The sequence below is a fragment of the Cinclus cinclus genome, chromosome 17 (assembly GCF_963662255.1).
Source record: "Cinclus cinclus chromosome 17, bCinCin1.1, whole genome shotgun sequence".
In the NCBI taxonomy this organism is placed as follows: Eukaryota; Metazoa; Chordata; class Aves; order Passeriformes; family Cinclidae; genus Cinclus; species Cinclus cinclus.
This window is the reverse complement of record NC_085062.1, coordinates 5,563,447-5,583,662: the sequence shown is the minus strand read 5'-3', so window position 1 is coordinate 5,583,662 and position 20,216 is coordinate 5,563,447. Positions and strand designations below refer to the sequence as shown.

The 20,216-nt window shown below is 47.5% G+C and overlaps 1 protein-coding gene across 5 annotated transcripts in view; it reads right to left on the bottom strand.

Annotated features, from left to right (window-relative positions):
- ULK1 (unc-51 like autophagy activating kinase 1) overlaps positions 1-20,216 on the bottom strand; it is a 77,348-nt gene that overhangs the window by 3,565 nt on the left and 53,567 nt on the right. For 4 of the 5 annotated variants that reach the window (XM_062504496.1, XM_062504497.1, XM_062504498.1 and 1 more), the window contains 12 exons: positions 16,912-17,037; positions 13,337-13,488; positions 12,424-12,507; positions 11,593-11,855; positions 10,815-10,999; positions 9,899-10,014; positions 9,225-9,368; positions 6,547-6,734; positions 3,785-3,963; positions 3,536-3,654; positions 1,822-1,979; positions 1,476-1,611 (listed from right to left, as the gene is read on the bottom strand). In XM_062504496.1, the coding sequence (XP_062360480.1) occupies positions 1,476-1,611; positions 1,822-1,979; positions 3,536-3,654; positions 3,785-3,963; positions 6,547-6,734; positions 9,225-9,368; positions 9,899-10,014; positions 10,815-10,999; positions 11,593-11,855; positions 12,424-12,507; positions 13,337-13,488; positions 16,912-17,037 (1,850 nt within the window). The remainder of the gene's footprint in view (positions 1-1,475; positions 1,612-1,821; positions 1,980-3,535; positions 3,655-3,784; positions 3,964-6,546; positions 6,735-9,224; positions 9,369-9,898; positions 10,015-10,814; positions 11,000-11,592; positions 11,856-12,423; positions 12,508-13,336; positions 13,489-16,911; positions 17,038-20,216) is intronic. The other variant, XM_062504499.1, reaches the window with a different exon arrangement.

Genomic DNA, 20,216 nt, shown 5'->3' with positions numbered 1-20,216 from the left:
GGCTTACACTGGGAGATCCCATCCAGCATCGTCAGTGCCAGGTTCTCATTAGCTGAGCCCAAGAATCTTTCAAAAGCTAAATGTTTGCTGGAATTCATGCCTCTCACTGGAACACTTGGTGTATTTCTAGGTTTATCATTTCACTTTTCAGAAATATGTAATCATAGACCTGAGATCTAAAATGAAACACACACCCGCTATTGCCCATCAGAGAACAGCTCAATCAGGAAGCTGGAACTTGCAATACCAGGATAATAACTGGGAAAAGAAATCTATTGCATGCATTAACTGTATCTTTGGATCAAAAGATGGGATCTAGGTTTGGTAAGAAACAGTGCAACAGAAACTACTTAGTATTCCCTATTCACTTAGCCCTTCCAGTACCACACACCACCTTGGTTTCCCTTTGTTTTCCTTCAGTGAGCCTCCTGTCAGCTGTGAAAGTTGGTGATAATTAACTGACTGATTGCCTGGGAGCTAGAGATCTCTCCTCTCATTACCTATCCAAGGTCTCTGCCTGCATGGATGACTAGAACCATCCAGTGCTCTGGATGCTAGCCCGAGGCAGGCAGTGGGTGGCCAGCAAAGGGGACAGGCACATGGTCTGCCCTGCCAGCTGTGGCCTCCCCCTGTGGCCACGGGAACACTGCTGGGACTGCTGCAGGTGGGCTGGGATAGCTGTGGGAGCCAAACCAAGCTGCTCCTACGTATGATGATTATTCCCCACCCCCTCTTCCCACCACCCGAAGGGAGAGGTGACAGAGGTGATTAAACTCCAGCCATAAGGGCAGGGAAAGTGTGCTCAGAGCAGTGAGCCAGTTCTTTCCCCTCCAGATGGAGAGCAACACCCCTCAGGGAACAGGGAGAGAGCACTGGAGAGGGGACAGCTCGCAGCAGCAGACACCCTGGGAGAGGAGGCCCAAGGACAGCACACAGGTCAGAGCTCAGCTTTCACTGCTACACCCAGCACTTGCTGATGAGAGGAGTTTGTGTCTGATGCCTTCCCAGCCAGGCTTGGGCTGGGGAACCAGGCAGGTGAGAAGTTCTGGTTCAGATGTGCTGGAAGGAGCCCTTGCCGTGCTGAGCAGCCATCTCTGCCCTGCAGCCACTGCAGGTTCATGTTCCCAAGTGCTCTGTGCCAAGGGATGGTTCCGGCTGGAAACCAACGCCAGGCTCCTGCTGCTGCCAGACCACTTCCTTCATCAAAAGTTCCAACAAAGTACTGGCTATTGCTCTGCATGGGAAGCTCTAAAAATGTGTCTCAGAACAGGGACCTGCATTTCTAACAGTTTTTCTGTTGAAAAAGCAGGAGGCCAGGCTGCAAGGAGCTGTAACAAGCCAAGAGATTTCTGCTATGTCCAAGACGGAGCCAAAGGAAAAAAAAATGATGATGGGAACTGAAATTTCTGATCCATGCAGCTAAAAAGGCAATGTGTTCTAGTTGGGGAAAAACCAAAAAGGCATCTAATACTCACATTTACTGATGTTTTCTATGTCCCCCTGTTCAGTGATGATGTTCAGGAGCCCCTCCATTAGCAGCAGAGCCTTGTGGTACCTCTGTGCACAGTCCTCTCTGTGGTGGAACATTTCATCCAGGGCTGCAGACTGCACCTGAGGGCAACAACCCAGTGGCAAGAGCTTAGTCCCAGAGCAGACCCTGCTTTCCCAGCACAGTCCCTCAGCTGTGTGGACACACCCCTTGTGCAGCCTCCAGAGGGGAGCATCGGGAGGGGAACCACCTGCTAAGGCCATGAGCAGGAACCATTAATGCCCAACACTGCTCTGTGCTAAGCCCAGTCCCAGGCACTGTGAGGTTTTTACCATTTGCACAGCGTAGCTGAAGATGAGCTTCTCTGCAGTGATGCTGTTGATCCGATCCATGAGCTTCTGTTTGTCCAAGAAGAACCTCTGCAGTCTCATGTTGAGGCAGTGGCAGGAGGATACACTGGATTTGTAAAGCTCATTTAGCTTTTTCACAACTACAGTGAAACAAAGAAATGCTTTAGGCACTACTCACAGTTCTCCCTGTGCTTCCCCATCCCCACTTGGAGGGCCCCAAAGGATTAACCTGGAGACAATGGGGTTCTGTTAAAGCCAAGAGACTGGCAGGAAAGCCCTACAAAAAGAGGGTCTTTTCCCTTCTCTCCGTCACCTCCACTAGTTATAAGCTTGCACGTGGCAACTCCTACACACGTCTGGTTCACCTGAGGCCGGGTCTATTTTTGTTTCCTTCAGCAGTCACAAGGCAGGAGCAGTTTGCTCCTTACAGGATGTCTCACACACCAGCAGCAGCAGCAGATACAGAACTTCTGCTACTTGATGGGTGATAATGTGCTGTGAAGGGGTGCATGGCTCACACGTGGGAGCTCTTGGAGTGTGCATCAGCAGCACTGACTAAGCAAGGGAATCTCTAAGAAAAGACACGGGTGCCTTTGAAAGGCCACCTCCTCTCCTGAACCACAGCAGCTCCAGCAGGAAGGACGGAATAGGGAATCAGGAATCAGATGTGACTCTGAGTGATTAAATAACAACCCACAACTGCAAGGGAAGCCACAGGCTGAGTCTCCCTAGCTACATGGCATGATCTACACAGAGCACTGAACACAAACTCCCACCCACACCTGATGAGAACTAACTTCTACACACACATTTGAAAATCCCCACGCAGAATGAAACAAGACAAGCCAGCCTTGCCCAATTCCCATACACTGAAGGACAAATGACGCTACAAATCTAGAAGCTGCAATCTGCTCTGAAAATAAGTAATTTATTTGGGTTATGACAACTTTCCTGTTAGCTTGAACTTGTGGAAGATGTGTAGCCAAATCTGGTGTATTTTGCTCCATGCTGCCTGTTACAACATATTTGTGCTCATCGTATTTAACTTCCATTGTTTTACACCCCATCCCAAAGCAGCAAAAAATACTTGCAAAGACAAAGCTCTTGCGGAAGGTGGCTGGTGGGTCAAGTATTTCAAGTGCTTCAAAAAGCTCCTTCAGTAATATTGCAATGGGAGTTTTAAAATTATTTTTTCTAATCACTGACTCAGAACCAGCTCTCACCACAGCCAGTCAGATGCAAATGTAAAGCTGTAATACCAGCAAAGAAGTGACTCTGGCATTACCAGTACTTCACTTCCTGTGTTTTTGTTCCACTTGAAAAATCATCACTGCCAGAACAAGTCCCTATTTGCTGAGTAAGCACTTCCTAGGACATGCACTGTGTAATTAAGCTAGGCTTACATTAGCACCTAGGACAGAGATACACAAGGAATCAGATAAGATACATCCCCCCCTTACAATTACTGCTCAAGAGTCTCACAGGAGCATGACAGTAGCTCTGAGCCACAAAGTTAATGTGAAGAGAGGAACATTCTCAGTGTGAATAAAGATCTGGCTGCACAAGGGGACAATCATAAATAAGCCCCCACCACCCTGGTAGGGTTCACACTTACACCCCTTCCATACCCTCTGTGACACTTCTAATAGTTCCATTCCAGGTGAGCCCTTTCCCCATGAGTGCAGCAGCCCCTTACCTTGCTTGACAGTGGAGGAGAGGCACAGCTTGCCAGCTTTGATCTGCTCTATGGCCATCTGCAGCCCTGAGGACAGAAGTTCTGCCACTTTCAGGTACAGCACGAGCTGCTCTGCATAGCTGCACAGAAAGCAGACAGATCAGTGTGACAGTGGCTCCGTGTCCCCAGGGACTGTGGGTAGATAAGGATGTGTGAGGCGGGAGGCAGATACAGAAGCCCTGGGAGCTGGGCAGCTCTGCCTGTCCTTACCTCCACTCCCGGCTCAGGAGGCTGATCTGGTCGGCCACCACACTCTCCTGGAGCTGGTACTCAGATGTCACCGAGCTGCTCATGTCACTGGAGCTGCCCTTCAGAGCAGCAATTTCCATCACGTAGTGCACGAAGGCCAGCGTGAAGCGCAGGCTGCGCAGGATGTCCGTGTGCTCTTGCTGTTGAAGGGATGCCAAGGGGGGGTTAAAGGGAGAGCTGCTCTCCTAAGCTGTTCCAGCAACCCATCCAGCTCACAGAAACAACACCTCATCCCCAAGCCCCCTTACATCTCTGCTTTGGGCTAAACTCAGCTTGGAGCCAGCACTGGTTCCTCTTCCACAGTAACAGCAGCAAACAACAGCCCCAGGCCAGAAATTTCTAGACAGCTCCCTGGAGAAGCTGGTGAGACTTACTATAAAATTACAAGCTCCCTTCCCAAGGAGCATCCCAGCTCTGTGGGATTCTCTCAGAAGTCAGCCAGGAAGGGGGAGAGACCATCTGCACCACAAGCCGAGCTCTTGTTCCCACTACAGCAATGCCAGCGTGGATTTATTGAGAGTGAAAACCTCCTACACCACAAAAAACTGCCAACAAAATGTCTCCCACCCTACATCCCAGCCTTTAACCCTTTCCAGTTCAGTGCAGTGAGCCTTGGGTGAGGTTCTCTGAGGAGACAGCAAGGATGAACTTTATCTGCAGCTCCTGCCCAGCTGGTGAGGGAAGTGCTCACACCAAATGCTGTGGTCATTTCAGAGTAGTTTTTCCTCTGCTACTACAGATCAGAGGGGATTATCCCATTTCTGGGAAGCTGCATTGGTTAAGTCACTGCAACCAGTTCTGGGAAGTTACTATTTGTGGAAAAACTGAATGCCTGTGGGCCTGCAAAGTGAATTGCTGCCTGGGTCAGATGCCAACTTCATTGTTTGTACTCTCTGTTCAAAGAGGTAACCTGGTCTTCAAAGATTCACTGGCTCAGTTCTCTCCAAGGGTGTAAGGATGTTTCCTACATGAATTTACCAGAAAACCCCCATGCTCAAGATCTGAGAGCTTCTTTCTTTCCTTCACTGTCTCAGGCACTTGGCTGCTCAGGCAGCTTTGACTATCTGGAACATGAATCTCTCCCTCCCACTACCTTGCTACCTGGACAGTCCCGTACAGTGAGGAAGTGTTATCTCCTTCTTCCTTAATTTTCTTTAAAAGCAGAGGATGAACTTAGAGATTAAGTAATTACCAAGTCATACAAGAAGTTTGTGGCAGAGCAGGAAACTGCTGAGATCTTGCAGGTCTCAGCCTCTTATCTCTAACCCACAGGCAGTTCTTCCTCTGCCTACAGTCAGCTTCTGTTAACTGTGTTAGCATGTATGACCTCATTTGCCATCACAAGTCTTCTGTAGCCATCTCTGTACTGCGTTTTTTGTGTGCAAAAGAAACTAAACCCCAGCCTCCAGTATGTCTTGTCTGCACCTAAAGAAACTTTGACAAAGGACAGAAGAACCACCCATACAATGCAACAGTGCTGCCCAAGATAAACAAGGGCACCTACACAGTAGGACTTCAGTGCCCTGAAAGATGAGCAGAAATCAGAAAACCTGCCAGGTTTGCATTCTGGCCAACTCCACAGAGTACAAAAGGATCTTGAAACCTGCTGCAAAGGTTTTGTGACATGCAAACGGATTACTGTGCTCAGCAGAAACGACGACCAAAGCCAAATGACTCATTACAGCCAGAGAAGCTGAGTGCTATTCCAAGATCAAGTGTTCCTTAGGACACTTCTATTCAGACCAGCAACTGAAGTGGTGGCAGCTGGCAGGGCCCCAAACTTCTGTCATCTCACACAGGTAGGATGCTCAGTTAAACTGACTGCTATTGTGATCACATCATTGCTGGAAGCCTTTGCCCTGTGGCTTTACAAGTAATGAAGCCAACAAATGCAAGCCAATGCAGAACTGACAGAAAAAAAATGAGCTTAACAAAATCTGAAGTAGAAGAGCAAACCCACATCCTTAAAACAATGTGTGCATATCTCTCTTGTTATCTTGGGGTTTTCAGCAGCAGCAGTAAGTATCAGACACAAAGAGCCTTCTCCAGTCCCAGACAGCCCAAGGAGGTATCACAAGCAGAGCTAAAAGCATGACTGAATCTGCTTCCCACCTCCACTGCAAATGGGCAGCCTGACCTACATTTCAAATATATCTCAGCTATAACAGCATTTGCTCTGCTTCAGCCTGCAGAGAAGGGGAGCCTGGCAGCCTTTCAGCTCCACAATCTGGTTCAGCTCTTCTGAACACGGCGTCCCCCCCACCCCCAGTAGGAACAGAAGTGTCAGGTTTACTTTGTTTTCAGATCTTTTCAGCAGAGACCATATCACTGCTGACTCCCCAAGTGCACCAGGCAGGCACCTGACACACTGAACTACTCATGTTCTCAGGTCAGCTAGTACTAATGTTGAGCCTTTTAAAAAAGGAGAGACCCAAAGCAGGCAGGTTTGCTTCAGAGGCCCTTAATACAGAATGCATTGGATAACTGATCTTCCAACATGCAATTTCAATTTTGGAAATGGGGAATTTTAACCCCAGTCATGGGCTGTGACATAGACTAAAGGGCTTGGTGCTAAATATGCCCTGGGCTTTCTGAACACTTCACTGGCCTTGCTCTCTTGGAACTTGCTGTCTTGTTTGCTCCATCTTTGGAAGCAAAACATGGAGTTGTCTGGATTTACTTCACTTTTATTCCCCTGTCCTTTGCCCCTGGGATATACCCACCTCCATGAGCGTCTCTTCAGGCAGCTCTGGTGCCTCAAATGTAACAGCACCTTCCAAGTTGGCAGTGATGGGATCAGCAAAAGTGTACCGGAGACTTGAGGGGCCCTCCAGAACCTCCCCTGCAACTCCCACTGCCAAGTGCCTCCCAGTGAAGGAACCTCCAGAACTGAGAGAGCTGGATGACCCCACTGTGAAGAAAAACAGACAAAGGAATTAACTGGGGGTATTAACAGCAGGCCAGGTAATTCCTCATGCAGGAGAGAGAATTCTGTAGGATTCGGGATCCTGGATCTGAGAGCCAGCAAGAGGTACTTTGGAGGAAGATGCAAGGACTCTGGATGCAGAACAACCACTCCCCACCATAAATTCCTTAGTGACTCAGGCAGACCAGCGTACATGCTCAGGTGGATTTAAGGCACCTCCCAGAACAACGACCATTTACATAGACAATTCAGAAGAAATTATTTCCCCTTTTTTTGGCTAAACACTTTCTGAATCCTGCCACAATATCTTGGGCAGATCTTTATCATACACCCTCACAGGCAACTTTCCCCACCAAGGAGCAGCACAGTTTGAACCCTGGCTCCCTGGCTTTTTGCTGTTACTGTTACTGAATGAGCACCCTGATAACTGATGGTTCTAGAACATCCTGTATGTAAGCCAGGAGAGTTTTCCATTAAATGTCCTGCACTTTTGCTTTCCCCTCTTTATAATAAAAAGCTGGGCAGAGAATTAGTGACCAGCTGAATCAAGACCCTAACCCCAGGGTTCTGGAGACCCTGTAGGTATGGTGTCCATCAGACAATTCCCTCACCATCAGCTTTTTCCCTTCTTGACCACTGAATCCACCCTAGGAGCACAAAGGAGATTTTGTCTCAGAGCATTCACAATACATTCACCACTTCCAGAGGCTTTCCTACTCCTGGCACACAGTCACAGAGGGAAACATTCTGTCTGATGTGGGATCCCAATACCAGCTCCAATACTGCTAATTCTATCCAGGTAGTATTCTCCACTCTCACTGGTCCTTTGGAGGAAGATGTTTCTCTTCTAACTACAAGTTTAATTTACTGTCCAGTCCTGCCTTCAAAAGGTTCAGCAATAGAATAATACACAACTGATCTGCAGAGAGGCACAGCCTCTTTTCCTCCCAAAAGCTCTCTCCACGTTGGCAGCAGTGCTTCAAAGCTAAGTGGATCATCAAAGACAGCAGAGTATTTCCAGTTCTCTCAGAGACAGGAGAGGACCTATAACATCACATTCTGGGTGCCCTGTAATTCCAAGAGGCTGTTTGCAGAAATTGTTGGGATGGCTCACAGAAAGGCTCTGCCTTTAGAACTGTCTTTACTCATGGCTTGTCCAAGCACTTGGGGGGAAAAGCTTCAGTTTGCCAATCTCCACTTTCCACCATTAACTTTGTGCATAACATGAGGAGCTCCTGCACAGCCCTAATAAACAAAGCTTGTCCTGCAGCACTGCTTTGATCACCCTGACCTAACACTGTGTGTGTGCTGCAGGTTCACTTTCAACAGCCTCTTACTCCATGCCTCCCATCTAACATCCTGACTGCTGGGCAGACCCTTGAGCACCTGACTATCAACCTGCTAAAATCTGGTGCTTGGATCCGCTTTCAGATTGCTATTATCCCTGAAAAGAAAGAAACACTGGAAGTGTGAATCCTCTATCCATCACACTGCAGTAGTAGCTGGAGGCTATAGCCAGGACAGTAACCCCACTATGCTACAGGCCCCTCACACATTTTTTTCAAAATAAATGAGACAAAGAAGGAATTGCAGTTCCAATCTCCTAGGCAATCAAAGACATGAGTGGTTTCAGTTAGGATGGAAATGCAAGTTATACACAGGAACCAAGCCCACATGTACCCCCACATCCCAGTCAAGCAGTTTATTCATGGTCTCATCCAAACCTTCCCTGCAGTAATTGAGAAAAACAGTCAAGTACATTCAGATGAGGAACAGCCAAGACAAAAAAACAAATTAACCAAATATGCAAATCAAAATGTGTCCAAATATTTTCTTAAGCTGAACATAGACTCCAACTCCCAGACACTCTATCCCAAAAGGGCCAATTACCACAGCCTCCACTACTGGCTGATGAGGCCAGAGCACTGGTGTCTTACAAGGAGTATCTGTCAAGCAGGAGTGCATTTCCCCATCTCCTATCTAAGCAGCTCAGAGCATGAGTAACACCTCTAATAGTTTTGCACACAGAGCCCTCCTGGCCCTTTCCCAACAGTCCTTGTGCACTGAAATTGTTGGGCACAGAAAGTCACGCTCATCTTTTATAGCTCATTCAAAACTCACAGGGAGAACAATAAGAACACAACACAATCTTTACATTTGTTGACCTCTCAGCAACAGTGGTTCTGTGAACAGCTGCAGCACTATTCCTGAAGCAGAGAGCAATAAAGTAGAAGTCTACCTGTCTCTTACAGTACTGGAAAACCACTCTCTGGCACCAATGTCAGCGCAAACAGCAGCAACTGGGGTTGGCAGGAGCCAGCATTAGAACCTAAAAGGTGCTGAGACCAGCTGAGCTCTATATATTGCTCTGAGCAGCCTTCTGCCATCACCAGTGCCCTGCAGCAAGGAATGCAACACATCTCTCTGCCCCCAGGCATTCCCACTGGAACAGGCAGGTAGGTATCAGCCCTTTACCTGAAAACATCCTGGTCCTCGTGGTCTGTGGGGGGGTTGTTCCACTGGGAGGGGATCCGACAGTAAAAATCACTGGGGATGGGCTGGCAGAGCCCCCAGCCCGGGCACCAGAGTGCAGGGTCCCTCCGTAAGCACCTGAGGGAGCTGGGGAGACAGTTGAAAGGTGCAGACCGGCATTACAGGAAGGTTACTCAGAGCACGGGTGCCTCGCCCGGCGGGTGTGCTCCTGCAGACTCTCCTTGGACACAGTGGGTACCAGCACAGGCCACTGAGGCATCCCCAGCACCACGGGACAGAGCCTGGGCAGTGCCAGCCACTGCTGCAGCTGCTCTCCCTCCTGGCTGCCTGGCCTGCACGCCCACAACACCCACCCCTGCAGAGCCACTCACACTCGAACTGCCTGGCACCAAGCCACCACTTCCACTTGAGGTTATCACACTCAGAAGGGGCCGAAAGAGGAAGCCCTGCCTACAGAAATCACACCAATATCCAGCAGTTACCCAGCACACACAGCCCACAGAGCAGGGCGAAGCAAACACCACTGCACTCCTCACACGCGGCACTCGCTTCCCGTGCCAAGAGCCACCGGTAAAGCAGCCTCACATTTGCAGGAGGGGTGTAGGCAAACCCCAGCCCAGGCCATCCTGCCAGATCTGCCTGGCCTCCCCACCTACCTGCAATTTCCATTGGCTTCTCATTGTTCAGGCTGTCACTGCTGCCAGCTTCAGAGATCTGTGCCCCAAAGGCTGCCTTCAGAAGCAGGTCAGTGAGTCTGCCTGTGCTCAGAGATCTAAAAAGAGTACATACAACATGATGTTGGAAGTCAACAGGTGCAAGGTGTCAGCTAACTTCACTTCTTTGTGCTATTCCTGGTCCACAGCCACTTAACACTACACAGTAAACAGTCTGGAGTTGAATAAAACACTCCTTCAACAGAGCATCTCAAGCACCTCCTGCTACTTGTAGAAAGCACAAAACTATCAGGACTAACTGTAGTAATGCAAGTCCTCACTACATTAATACAACATCATTTGTTTTTGTTGAAAGGAATTAAAATTAATACCAGAGGACTCCTCTAGAACACTGGGGAAAGCTGCAGTGTACAGAGAGGCACGTAAGAAAAAACAGCAGCACTTAAGTGACTTTCTAGCTTGCAATGCTCGTGACAGCCAGCACATGGATTTCCAACAGATCTATCTTGTGTGCCACTGTTTGATGGAGGAGGAACACCCATTAACAGCTTCTCCTCCATGACAGGCCCCACTGAGAGCAAGCCAAGCCTCTGAGCAATTGCTTGTCTGGTAACAAAATCCTGAATCCCCACTTGATGAAACTCAGCACACTAAACATGGTGTGAAGCTGCAGACAATCATCCATTTTAAAAGATATAGGCCATGGCCTGTTCCTTTGGAGGAAGACTTTTTGAAGTCTGCACCATACTTGTCTTCAATCCAAAGGTGCAAGCAGGTAACTACACAATATTTACAGATGCCTCGCTACAACTTCAGCATCAGCTGGAGTTTGAAATTTGTCCCATCTGTCCTGTATTGAGGAGTGAATAACCACTGTATGAAGCAGACCGCAGCTCACCTGCCCTTGATCTCTTCCACAGGCCTCAATCCCAACCCAGTTTGCTGGCAGTGGAAATGACCCATCTCCTTCAGATCTGGCAAGGTCTTGTTCCGTGTCGGAGTCATCATAACCCCCTGGTGGGCCAACAGGGTGAGGAGATTCTGGGAACTTGGGGTTTTGGGAAACTCAAATGGGGACACAGCCTAAGAAGAAAAGAAAGAACAGAGATCTCTATTTAGAATGAAGGAGGAAGGTTCCTCTTGGTCCCCATTTGTTTATCAGAATTAAATTGTTTAACAACCTGCCTGAAATAAGGGTAAAACTCCCACCCTGAACAGTTACTTGTCCCTAATCCCAGAAAGGCTAAAACAAAAGGACAACAAACTGCTGAGAATTTTGTAAGCAGAGGAAACGCTGTCACAGTGCCTGCTCCCCACGAGGCACAGGGCTGTCACTGGCTGCTGGCTCTGCTGGGGACTCCTGCTGCACACACGCCTCCGTCACAGCTGGACACCGCGTCCCCACCGCCGGACACTCCGGCCATTGGGGCAGCTCCTTCCCCTGCCTGCTCCCAAGCCTGGGCTCTGCTCAGCTGCTGAGTGCTGCTGCCAGGGCAGAGCTGCCCACGGTAAGTAGGACACCACCCCATTCCACACAGATCACTGCACAGCCCTCACAGGATAGGAGCGAGTGTTGATAAATCCAGGTCAGAGTTATCCACTCCTGCAGCAGCTCATCCCCAAATCACCCAGAAGATCAAGCTGTGAGAGGCCCAAAAGCAGCCTCCTGGGCATACCTTTGTAGGGGAGCCCATTATTGTTGGCAAAGGGCTTCTCTGCATGAACTCGGAGAGCTTTGGTGAGGATCGGAGCTGCCGGCAGTGCTGCAAGCCATGAATCTGCAGAGGCTGGCTGACTGGGGTATGACCAAAGTGAGCAACAAGGGGATCAGAGTGCTGCTTGGTTATCTTCTGCCTGCAGGAATGCAAATCCGACAGGTTGGGAGCACTGTGGAGCCGGGAGCCCATCCCTCGAGGAGACTGTTCAGGCACCAAGGAACCTGGAGGGCACAGAGTGACAAACTACATCACTGCCTGGTTCTAACACACAGAGACAGCCTGATCCCAGGATCTACAGCTCACACAGCTGCAGATCAGAAACTTATATGGCTCAGCATGGTACTGAGCAGAGCTACAGCACTGCCAGGCCAAGTTTTCAGTCTGTGGCAGGATGAGATACGAAAACAGGGAAATAGAAGTGAGATTCTTTCATTGCTACCCATTCAGAGACACAGACCCTGACTGTCAGAGCTCAGCAGCAAGGAAGCTACACATCAAGCAGGCCTCTTGGCAGAGGGGGTGTTGGAGGTTTTGAGTTGCTTTTCCTTCACTCAATCCATTGGCTTCCAAGTCCCATATTTGAGTTTTTGCAACACAGGGTCTGTCAGCACTGGATGATGCTGGCTGATGGGATGTGAATGGACCAATCCCAAGTCCCACCAACACACAGAGATCCTGGATGGCCAAACATTCAGAGAAACTGCTGAAGCAACCAACCCAACCTAGCCCTGAGACTACAGTTCTGGCTTTATCCATAGGGATAATGAAGGAAGGCAAGGACCAACGCACCAGCAGCAGGAACACGGCTTCTCACTTCTGCTCCAAGAGAAGATGGGATAACAGTCTGGCTGGCCTGCTCTGGGATTGTTCCAACTGTGAGGGAATGAAATAAAAAGAAATTAATTCAGTATTAAGCTTTCGTAGGCAAGAACAGCACTGTGCACCACCTGTTTATAGAAAGATGCCAGTTATCTCTTCCATCTTCACAGCCCTAGCTGTGTGGTGAGAAGATCCTCAACTCCTGTAAAAGGAGGTAAAAAAACCTCTTCCTGGTATTAGTTTAGCAAGTTTTAGTCTGACTTTGCAGTGATATTAGTTCAGAGGAATAGAATACGAATATTCTGTATTTCCTCACCAGCAAAGACTAACAGATACAGGATCAGAGACACCAGGGATATAGAACAGCTCATTACATCAGCCTCTTCTTTTACAGAGAACAGCAAATTGCATCCATTGCACATTGCTGTTTCTCTTGTCCCTTTCCACTTGAATTGTTAGCATCTAGATCAGGCTACCAGCCATTCAGCCAAAACTTTTCAGTCTGGAAGTTCAAGCCCTTTCAAAGCTGGTCAGAATTTTGCTTTGATGATAATCAGCTTACATTTGTTCTCACCCAACCTGAGCCAGTAAAAAGATACTTCGCACTTACAGACGCCCTCTTCTGAGGGCAGCAAAATGTTTGATGCAGGCACCAAAGCAAAGCTTGCCTCTCCTGGGACTAACAGGTATTTTTCTCTCCGTTTTATTGAGGTCAAAACACTTGTCAAATAATCTGTGGAGAAGAACCACAGGAGAACACAACAATCTGAACTCTCTACTACCTGACAGCTACAGCTGGTCAAAACCTCCCTCTTCAGGAGAGGCAAACAGGAAAGAGGCAAATGATTTTATTAGGACAGCAATGTGCCAGCTGACATCTTACCTTGTGGTGATGGCATAAACGGCTTGGCACCACCAAAGGAGAGCTTTTTAGTGCTGGGCACAGATCCATGCTCTCCAGAACAAGGAGGGGAAGCACCAGTTTTGGGAAAACCAAGAGGACTTGTACTGCTGGACCTCCGGACCGCACCAGACCTTACAGGAAACGAGAGCAGCACACAGGTTACTCCAGAGGCCAGTACAGAAGAGGAAGGAGAACAGCATCACCCAACACACACACAGTTACTCCCACAAAAGCACAGCTTCATGACTGTTTATCCTGGATCAAAATGCCACTGTTCAAGGACTACACCAAAACAGATTAAGATGACAATCCTTGTTCTCAAGGGTTTCAATTCAAATAAATGAAAAGAACAGTCGAGGTTAGCTTAGCTGTCAGTAGGACAGCCATTCTTCAGAGACACTTCAGATGCTTGCAGGTATCTACATCAATTCTGAACAAGACAAAGCTTCCTATCTTGCCATTTCCAAGATGTTTATTGCCAGCAGTGTCTCTGGCATGCCCTGAGAGAGCTTTATTCAATCTGCTTCTGTGCTGAGCCATGTGCCCTTCAGTCACAGCAGCCTTTAGGCAGAAAGCTCTGTGCTCAATGCTGAGTAAAGTGTGAGATAGCCAATGCACTGCTCTGCAACAGAGCTTGGACTCAAATCAGGAGCTACAGAGCAGAACAGCAAAACACAACAGTGTGTGGCCGTCAGAACTGAAACACTTCACAACTACCCAGAGGAATTTGGGTTTTTGGGCTGGACAGTCAGAATTGCCTGTCTAAATGCCTTAAACTCCTTGTGAAGGTTCAACTTAGGGAGTTAAAATTAATTTGCAAAGCCCACACATGCAGGAACCTTGAGTATTAGCCAGTACTAAAATGAAACAGAAGAAGAAACTAGTGGGAAAGTGAGCACATCCACACCATCAGTCTGGAGAGAGATGGGATTATTGCATATTAATTGATTTTTTCTCAATATGTTAATCTTTTCATCAGCATTAAGAACACACAACCTAAATTGCAATGCCATTCTGCCTCTACAGGCTCCTTCACCAAGATTCCTATTACACTTCTCTATATGAGAACACAGTCTTTTCATCAAGTCCTTCATTCCATTCTCAATTTGGAAACAATTTTTGTCTTGTTACAAGAACATCAGTCTCAACCAGTAGGTGATTTTCTGGACAGGAATCAGTGACTGCTGAAAAAAACCCCTCCATGCTTGAGCCACTGAGAGATGCTGTCTCTAAGGTATCCTGCCTCCTCTGTCAGGGATGCTGCATTTAAGTGTCCTCATGTATCAGAACAGAAGGAACAAAGGATGTGGCTTTCAGCAGTGCAAGGAATGGCAGAAATGTCCTGATGAACTGTCAGTAACTCAACAACACTTCAAGGTGCATATCTCATTTTATGCCATATTTCAGAAAATAAATACATTTTAAAACATCAATCTGTTTCTGTAGTTGAGATAGCTGAGTAGTGGATCTGCCCTACTCCTCCCTGCCCCTATTCAATGTGTCACCACACTCTGCAGCCAAGTAAATCCATGCTATAATCACATGCTTGGAAAAAAGGAAATAATAGAAAATTTTAACTTATAAATCACTTCTCTTCAGGGTGCTCCAAATTCAGAGGCTAATGCTCATCAAGTGCCTGGCCCTGAAGCAAAAGTAATTTTGAATGAGAAAGGCGAGAAGATACCTAGATATTCAGTGGCAGAAAGTATTGCCCTGCCATGCTTTTAATTCTCCAGACCATGAGCCATGCAGAAGGCTGAATTTTATCTATTAGGAACTTGCAGAAGAAAGCCACCAGATGACTGCTGCTGCTGGAAGATGCAGAATGTCAAATGCCACCCTAGGAGACCCAGAGCAAGCCAGCAGACAAGGAGGACAGGTGATGTGGACAGAGGTATGTACACCTTATTAGCACCTCACCAAGTCACACATCTGTCCACAACCACACCACAAGGGCACACAGCAGCCAGTCAGGTGACAGGGGGACATTTCTCAGACACCAGAGGGTACGTCAAGGTTTGCAATCAAATGATTCAGCAAACATGACTCAGCAGTCAGCAGCAATGGCCTGCTTGATACACCTGATGGAAAAGTGGAATCACACACCAAATGCCTGGTGGAGTTTTCTCCTGTCATTCCTGAAGGGTGTCTACTGAACCTGCTGATTAGAGGAAGTGATGGCCAGAGATAAGTATGGCTTCCTGGGGCAGAAAAAACATGACGCCCGAGATGCTGAGAAGATGCTAAAAGCAGCCTGTGAGTCACCCTGATTGGGCCCATTCCTCGAGTTCCTGTGCAGGGACATGCCAATCTCAGCATTACACAGAGGTGACTAAAAGGAGCAAAACATGGCAGTTTGCTCCCTGACTGTAGCTGTGGGCTGTGAGCCTCAACACAGCAGCCCATCACCACGTCTGGGGTTGGCACAGCACCTTCTCCAGAATTCTCCCTTTATACCTCACAGGGATAACCATGATTCTTGTGAAGTTCAAAACCAACAGTGTCCACAAGTTTTGCTGTCAAAAACACAAGGCATATAGGACACAGGACAGTTTACCACAAAACCTGCCACACACTCAAAAAGTTAACATAAAACATTATGTATGTATTAAAGCTACAGTGGCACAGCCTTCTGCTAATCCCCATCCCCGATCAATACCAGCATATTGTGTCTCTAATTCTGGGTCCACTTCAAATAAGCCTTATCCTGAATTAGGCTGGCTGAATCCCAAACTTAGGCTGACATTAAGTATTACCCTACTTTTGAAATCCAAACTTTAACTAATCCAGATACCAATACAACTCATCCTAGAAAAGACATGACACCTCCTAGACACTTCTATTTGAGTGCCCCTGTTGCACAAGCTCCTTAAGATCCTCTACTGGTCTCCTTCCCATCAGTCTATGACCTGGGCTGCTAGCTCAGCAACCATATGTGAGAAGAGATAGAAGCCCTACATGTCTTGGATGTACCAGGCATTACCTCTGAACTCAGGTCAGCTGTCTGCTGCAGACTTGGCGTCAGGGTCTTCCTGACAGCCTTCAGAAAACATGCTCTGCCTCACAGGCATAAATTGCTCGTGATTTACTCAGTCCTGGCTGCATAACCACATTAATATGCAACTCGTGCACATCACATCATCTATGTCATGACGCTACAAGAACCAATTAAGGTAAAGTCAGGTAGGTTCTGTAGCCCCATCCATTTTAGTTGTATATCTCGAATTTCCCTTTTATAAAGGCATCTGCCAGATGGATGGTCCTCTCTGCCTGGACACTTGGACACCCAATCCATAGCTGACATGGGAAAACCTGTCAGATTCAAAGTGGCTGAGCCTTCACTCTGAGCTGACAGGAGCTTTCTCACATAAAAGCACACAGGCAAAATTCACAGTGCTAATAAATAAACCTCAACATCATCAGGAAAAACACCCCAAAACACACCCGGGGGGCAAGGGGGAGAGTCCAACACACAGGGAAATTTCTAGAGGTGCAGAAAGTAAAGTGTAAAGCAGTTTGTGTCCAGACCCCCTTGTTCCAGCCCCAGCACTTACCGGGGAGAGGAGTATGGGTTGGGAGACTGCAGGTTCTGCTCGATCCGACGGTAGTTGTGGATTTGTGTGGGGACTGGGATGGGCACGGAGTGTCCGTACTTGCTGCTGGAAAACTGCCCTGGCCGGCTGTGAAAGGAGACACACAGAGACAACCTCCTGTAAGGGCTGGGCCTTCAACCAGGTAATTGGAGATTTTATCTTCATGAAGCAACTGCAGGCAGGGAGCATTCCCTGGGCTGCTCTGGGGCTGTGGGTTCAGTCATATCAAAGGGAAGTGGCACCACACATCTCCTGAAAACAGGCACCTTTCCTCCAGCACCATTCCCACCCACAGCCCAATGCTAAAATGTACACCCAATAGCACCACTCCCTCCAGGAAAAGCAGAGCCCTGCTATTTCAGGCCATGGCTGGCCTAGTTTCCAACAGCTCAGATCCACAGCCAAGCAGACAGCACTGAGCAGGGGCTAAACATACGTGGCTCACAAAGGACACCAGCACAGACTCTGCTGACAAGAGCTGCTTGTGACTGACTCATGCAGAGGCACTGCTGCAGCCACGGCATCCTCGTGGAAGTCTCACACCACAAAGGAATGTAGTGGTGTAGAGCAGAGTATCAGCAAGCTAACTACAGGGTGGAGAAGGCAACTCAGGAGAAAATAAATCTGAGGGACAGGAGCGGGTATCTATATACCCATCAAGGACAAGATAGAATACCATGCACATAAAATGGGAAGAGTCCATTCTGCAAATTTCAGGTTCCTTCCATCCAAGCAGAATAATTGGCTCATGTCTGATACCTGTTCCCCCAGGTTACTCTTGGCCTGTCCACCAGGCTACACATGAACCACGCTGTACAAAACCCATGCAAATACCACATTTAACTAAGTAGCTGCCTGAAGTCTCTTCCCAAAGGCCCCAGAATTCTAGGATTAACTGCCATGGCAATGCTATTTACAACTGCCAACACCAATTGCAGGGATGTTGAACAATGACAGGAAGATCTTATTGGTAATGAAGGCTTCTACAGTCTCCCTTGTTGTCAGTCAAGGACACACACCTGGGTCTGCCCCTGACAAGCTGAAAGCATCACTCCTTGGGTTCTAGCACTTGGAATAGAAATATTTGACATGACATGAGAGGATATATTTAAGTCAGCAAGAACATACATGTGCACTCAGGGGAGAAAGAAGAGTTTGTGACTTATTTGGCTGTTCAAAGCATCCCATTACCAGAGTTTCTGTTTTGAGAAAGGTCATAGCATTCTGTGGCTTATGGTGACAGCACAGAGCAAAGCTGATCTGCAGCAGAGTCTGCAGGTCTCCACATAGTGCACGTGAAGACATTCCTCCATCACAGTAACATCCAAATAACTTGAACAGATCTTTCACTAAGGCTGAATGATCAAATGAGTCTGACCTTTTCATTCCTCTCTCAACTTTTTAAAGTCCCATACATTCTTTCTTGTGCGCTCTTATTTCCTCCACCAAGAAAACAGATTCTTAATTTCCTATTTGTGTCCAAAAGGCAGCATGGATGCCTTGATTCCTCACTGACACACAATAAAATAAAGGCATTCAAGATTTCCAGTGTCTCTGCAAAAAGGTGAGGCTTTGATACATATCTGCCTTCCATGAGTATAAAACACGGTGTTGTGAAAGACATAAACAAAACAAAGCTTTAGCAAGAAATCTGAAGGTTCACGTGAAACCTTGTACTCACTTGGAACATCAATTCAAATGCTCTCTTTTCTATCTGGTCAAAATCCTTTATCAGAAAAGAAGTTCTTGGGTAAAAAGATCCTCCCTCTCCCTAAGAATTTTATCAAGTCCTTATTTCCTTCACATGGTGCAAGTTGCAAAGGAAATTATCCAAATGAGGTGACATACACTAAACCTGCAAACTGGCCTCAAGCCCTGAAGAATGCAACTGACCACAAACCTGCAAAGTCCAAGAGATAAAGCTGGGACAGGGAGTTTAACTACTTGGCAGTGATTACAAGCTCTTTGAAAATGGTATTAAATCTAGTGCTGTGGGGAACATCCAAGAGATCACTTTTCATTAGACTTACTAAGCATCTTCAAGGAAACGTTTAAAAAATAGTTTTGAAAAAAAGATCAACTATTGTCATGTTTTAATTTTGCCCAGTTCTTAACCGCTTAATTAAGAGCAAGGAGAGTTGTCCTAGAGTGCACCATGACATCCTGTGGAAAACCCACTGCTGGCCACTCTGAAACAGCCCTTGCTTTCTGTCCCAGTTGGACTGCAGCCAGCATTGCTTGCTAGCCTGGAGCCACACATGGAAGGGAGAACTGCTGCTTCCCATTGAGCAGGCAGAGGGAAAACCAGGGGTCCTCTGCACCAGTGGAACCAAATGTGGAACCAACAGGTCTCGTGCCATCTACAGGGAAGGGCACTGATACCCAGAGAGAGCACACCTGGGTGGCACCAGTTCTGAGCACTCTCAGGGGACAGAGCAAAGAGCATGCTTTATCCTCTGGACTCAGAGTGACTGCTCCCATCTTTCATTACTAATGTCTTTCTCCCCACCCTGAACAGCACAGTTTCAGTGTTACTTCAAGGCAGACAGAAAAGTGGGAAGTAGCACTAGAGGGTTTGGCATCTGCTCCACAGGAGCTGCTGGGAATGAGTAGGAAAGACAATGAGAGTTAAAACATGTTTAGATCAAAGCCTCTGGCATTGACTGGCCACCCTGGGATACACTAGAAAATGATGAGGCCAGTTTGGTGAACAGTGAGAAGTGGGCAGCATTTGTGGTCAACTTCCATGAATTTCTCCTCACTGCTGCCCAGAAGCAAGGCCAAATCCTTTAACAGAGACTGATCTCCAGAATGCAAAGGAATCAGTTAAGGAATAAGCTGTTAAAAAGCTTAGCAGGCGATGGCATAAGAAGCCTCATGCAATTAAACTCCACACTGTGGTACATGCTTGCCAATTAATCTGATCACGTCAGCTAGGCTCTGAGCTATATTATTCTCTGTTAAATTTGTATGCTTTGAGGCTATGTTTTGTCATTTTCTGGGCTCTGTTCATGTGACAAATGTATCCAACACATGGCTTGGGACTATATTTTCTTCTTAAAAAAGATTTTAGGGTCATCCATCTCCCAGTGTGAAATCCCCTTAAACTGTCCTCCCCCAACAGGTGCCATATTGACAGAACAGAAGATGAAAGCTGTCCTGCTTCCCCAGCAGGCAAGAACAAGATGGGAAGCAACACCAGCAGTTCCCTGCAAGCTAAGCACATACCCCAAAGCTTCAGGGCCCAGAGTCAAGGGGATCACCTT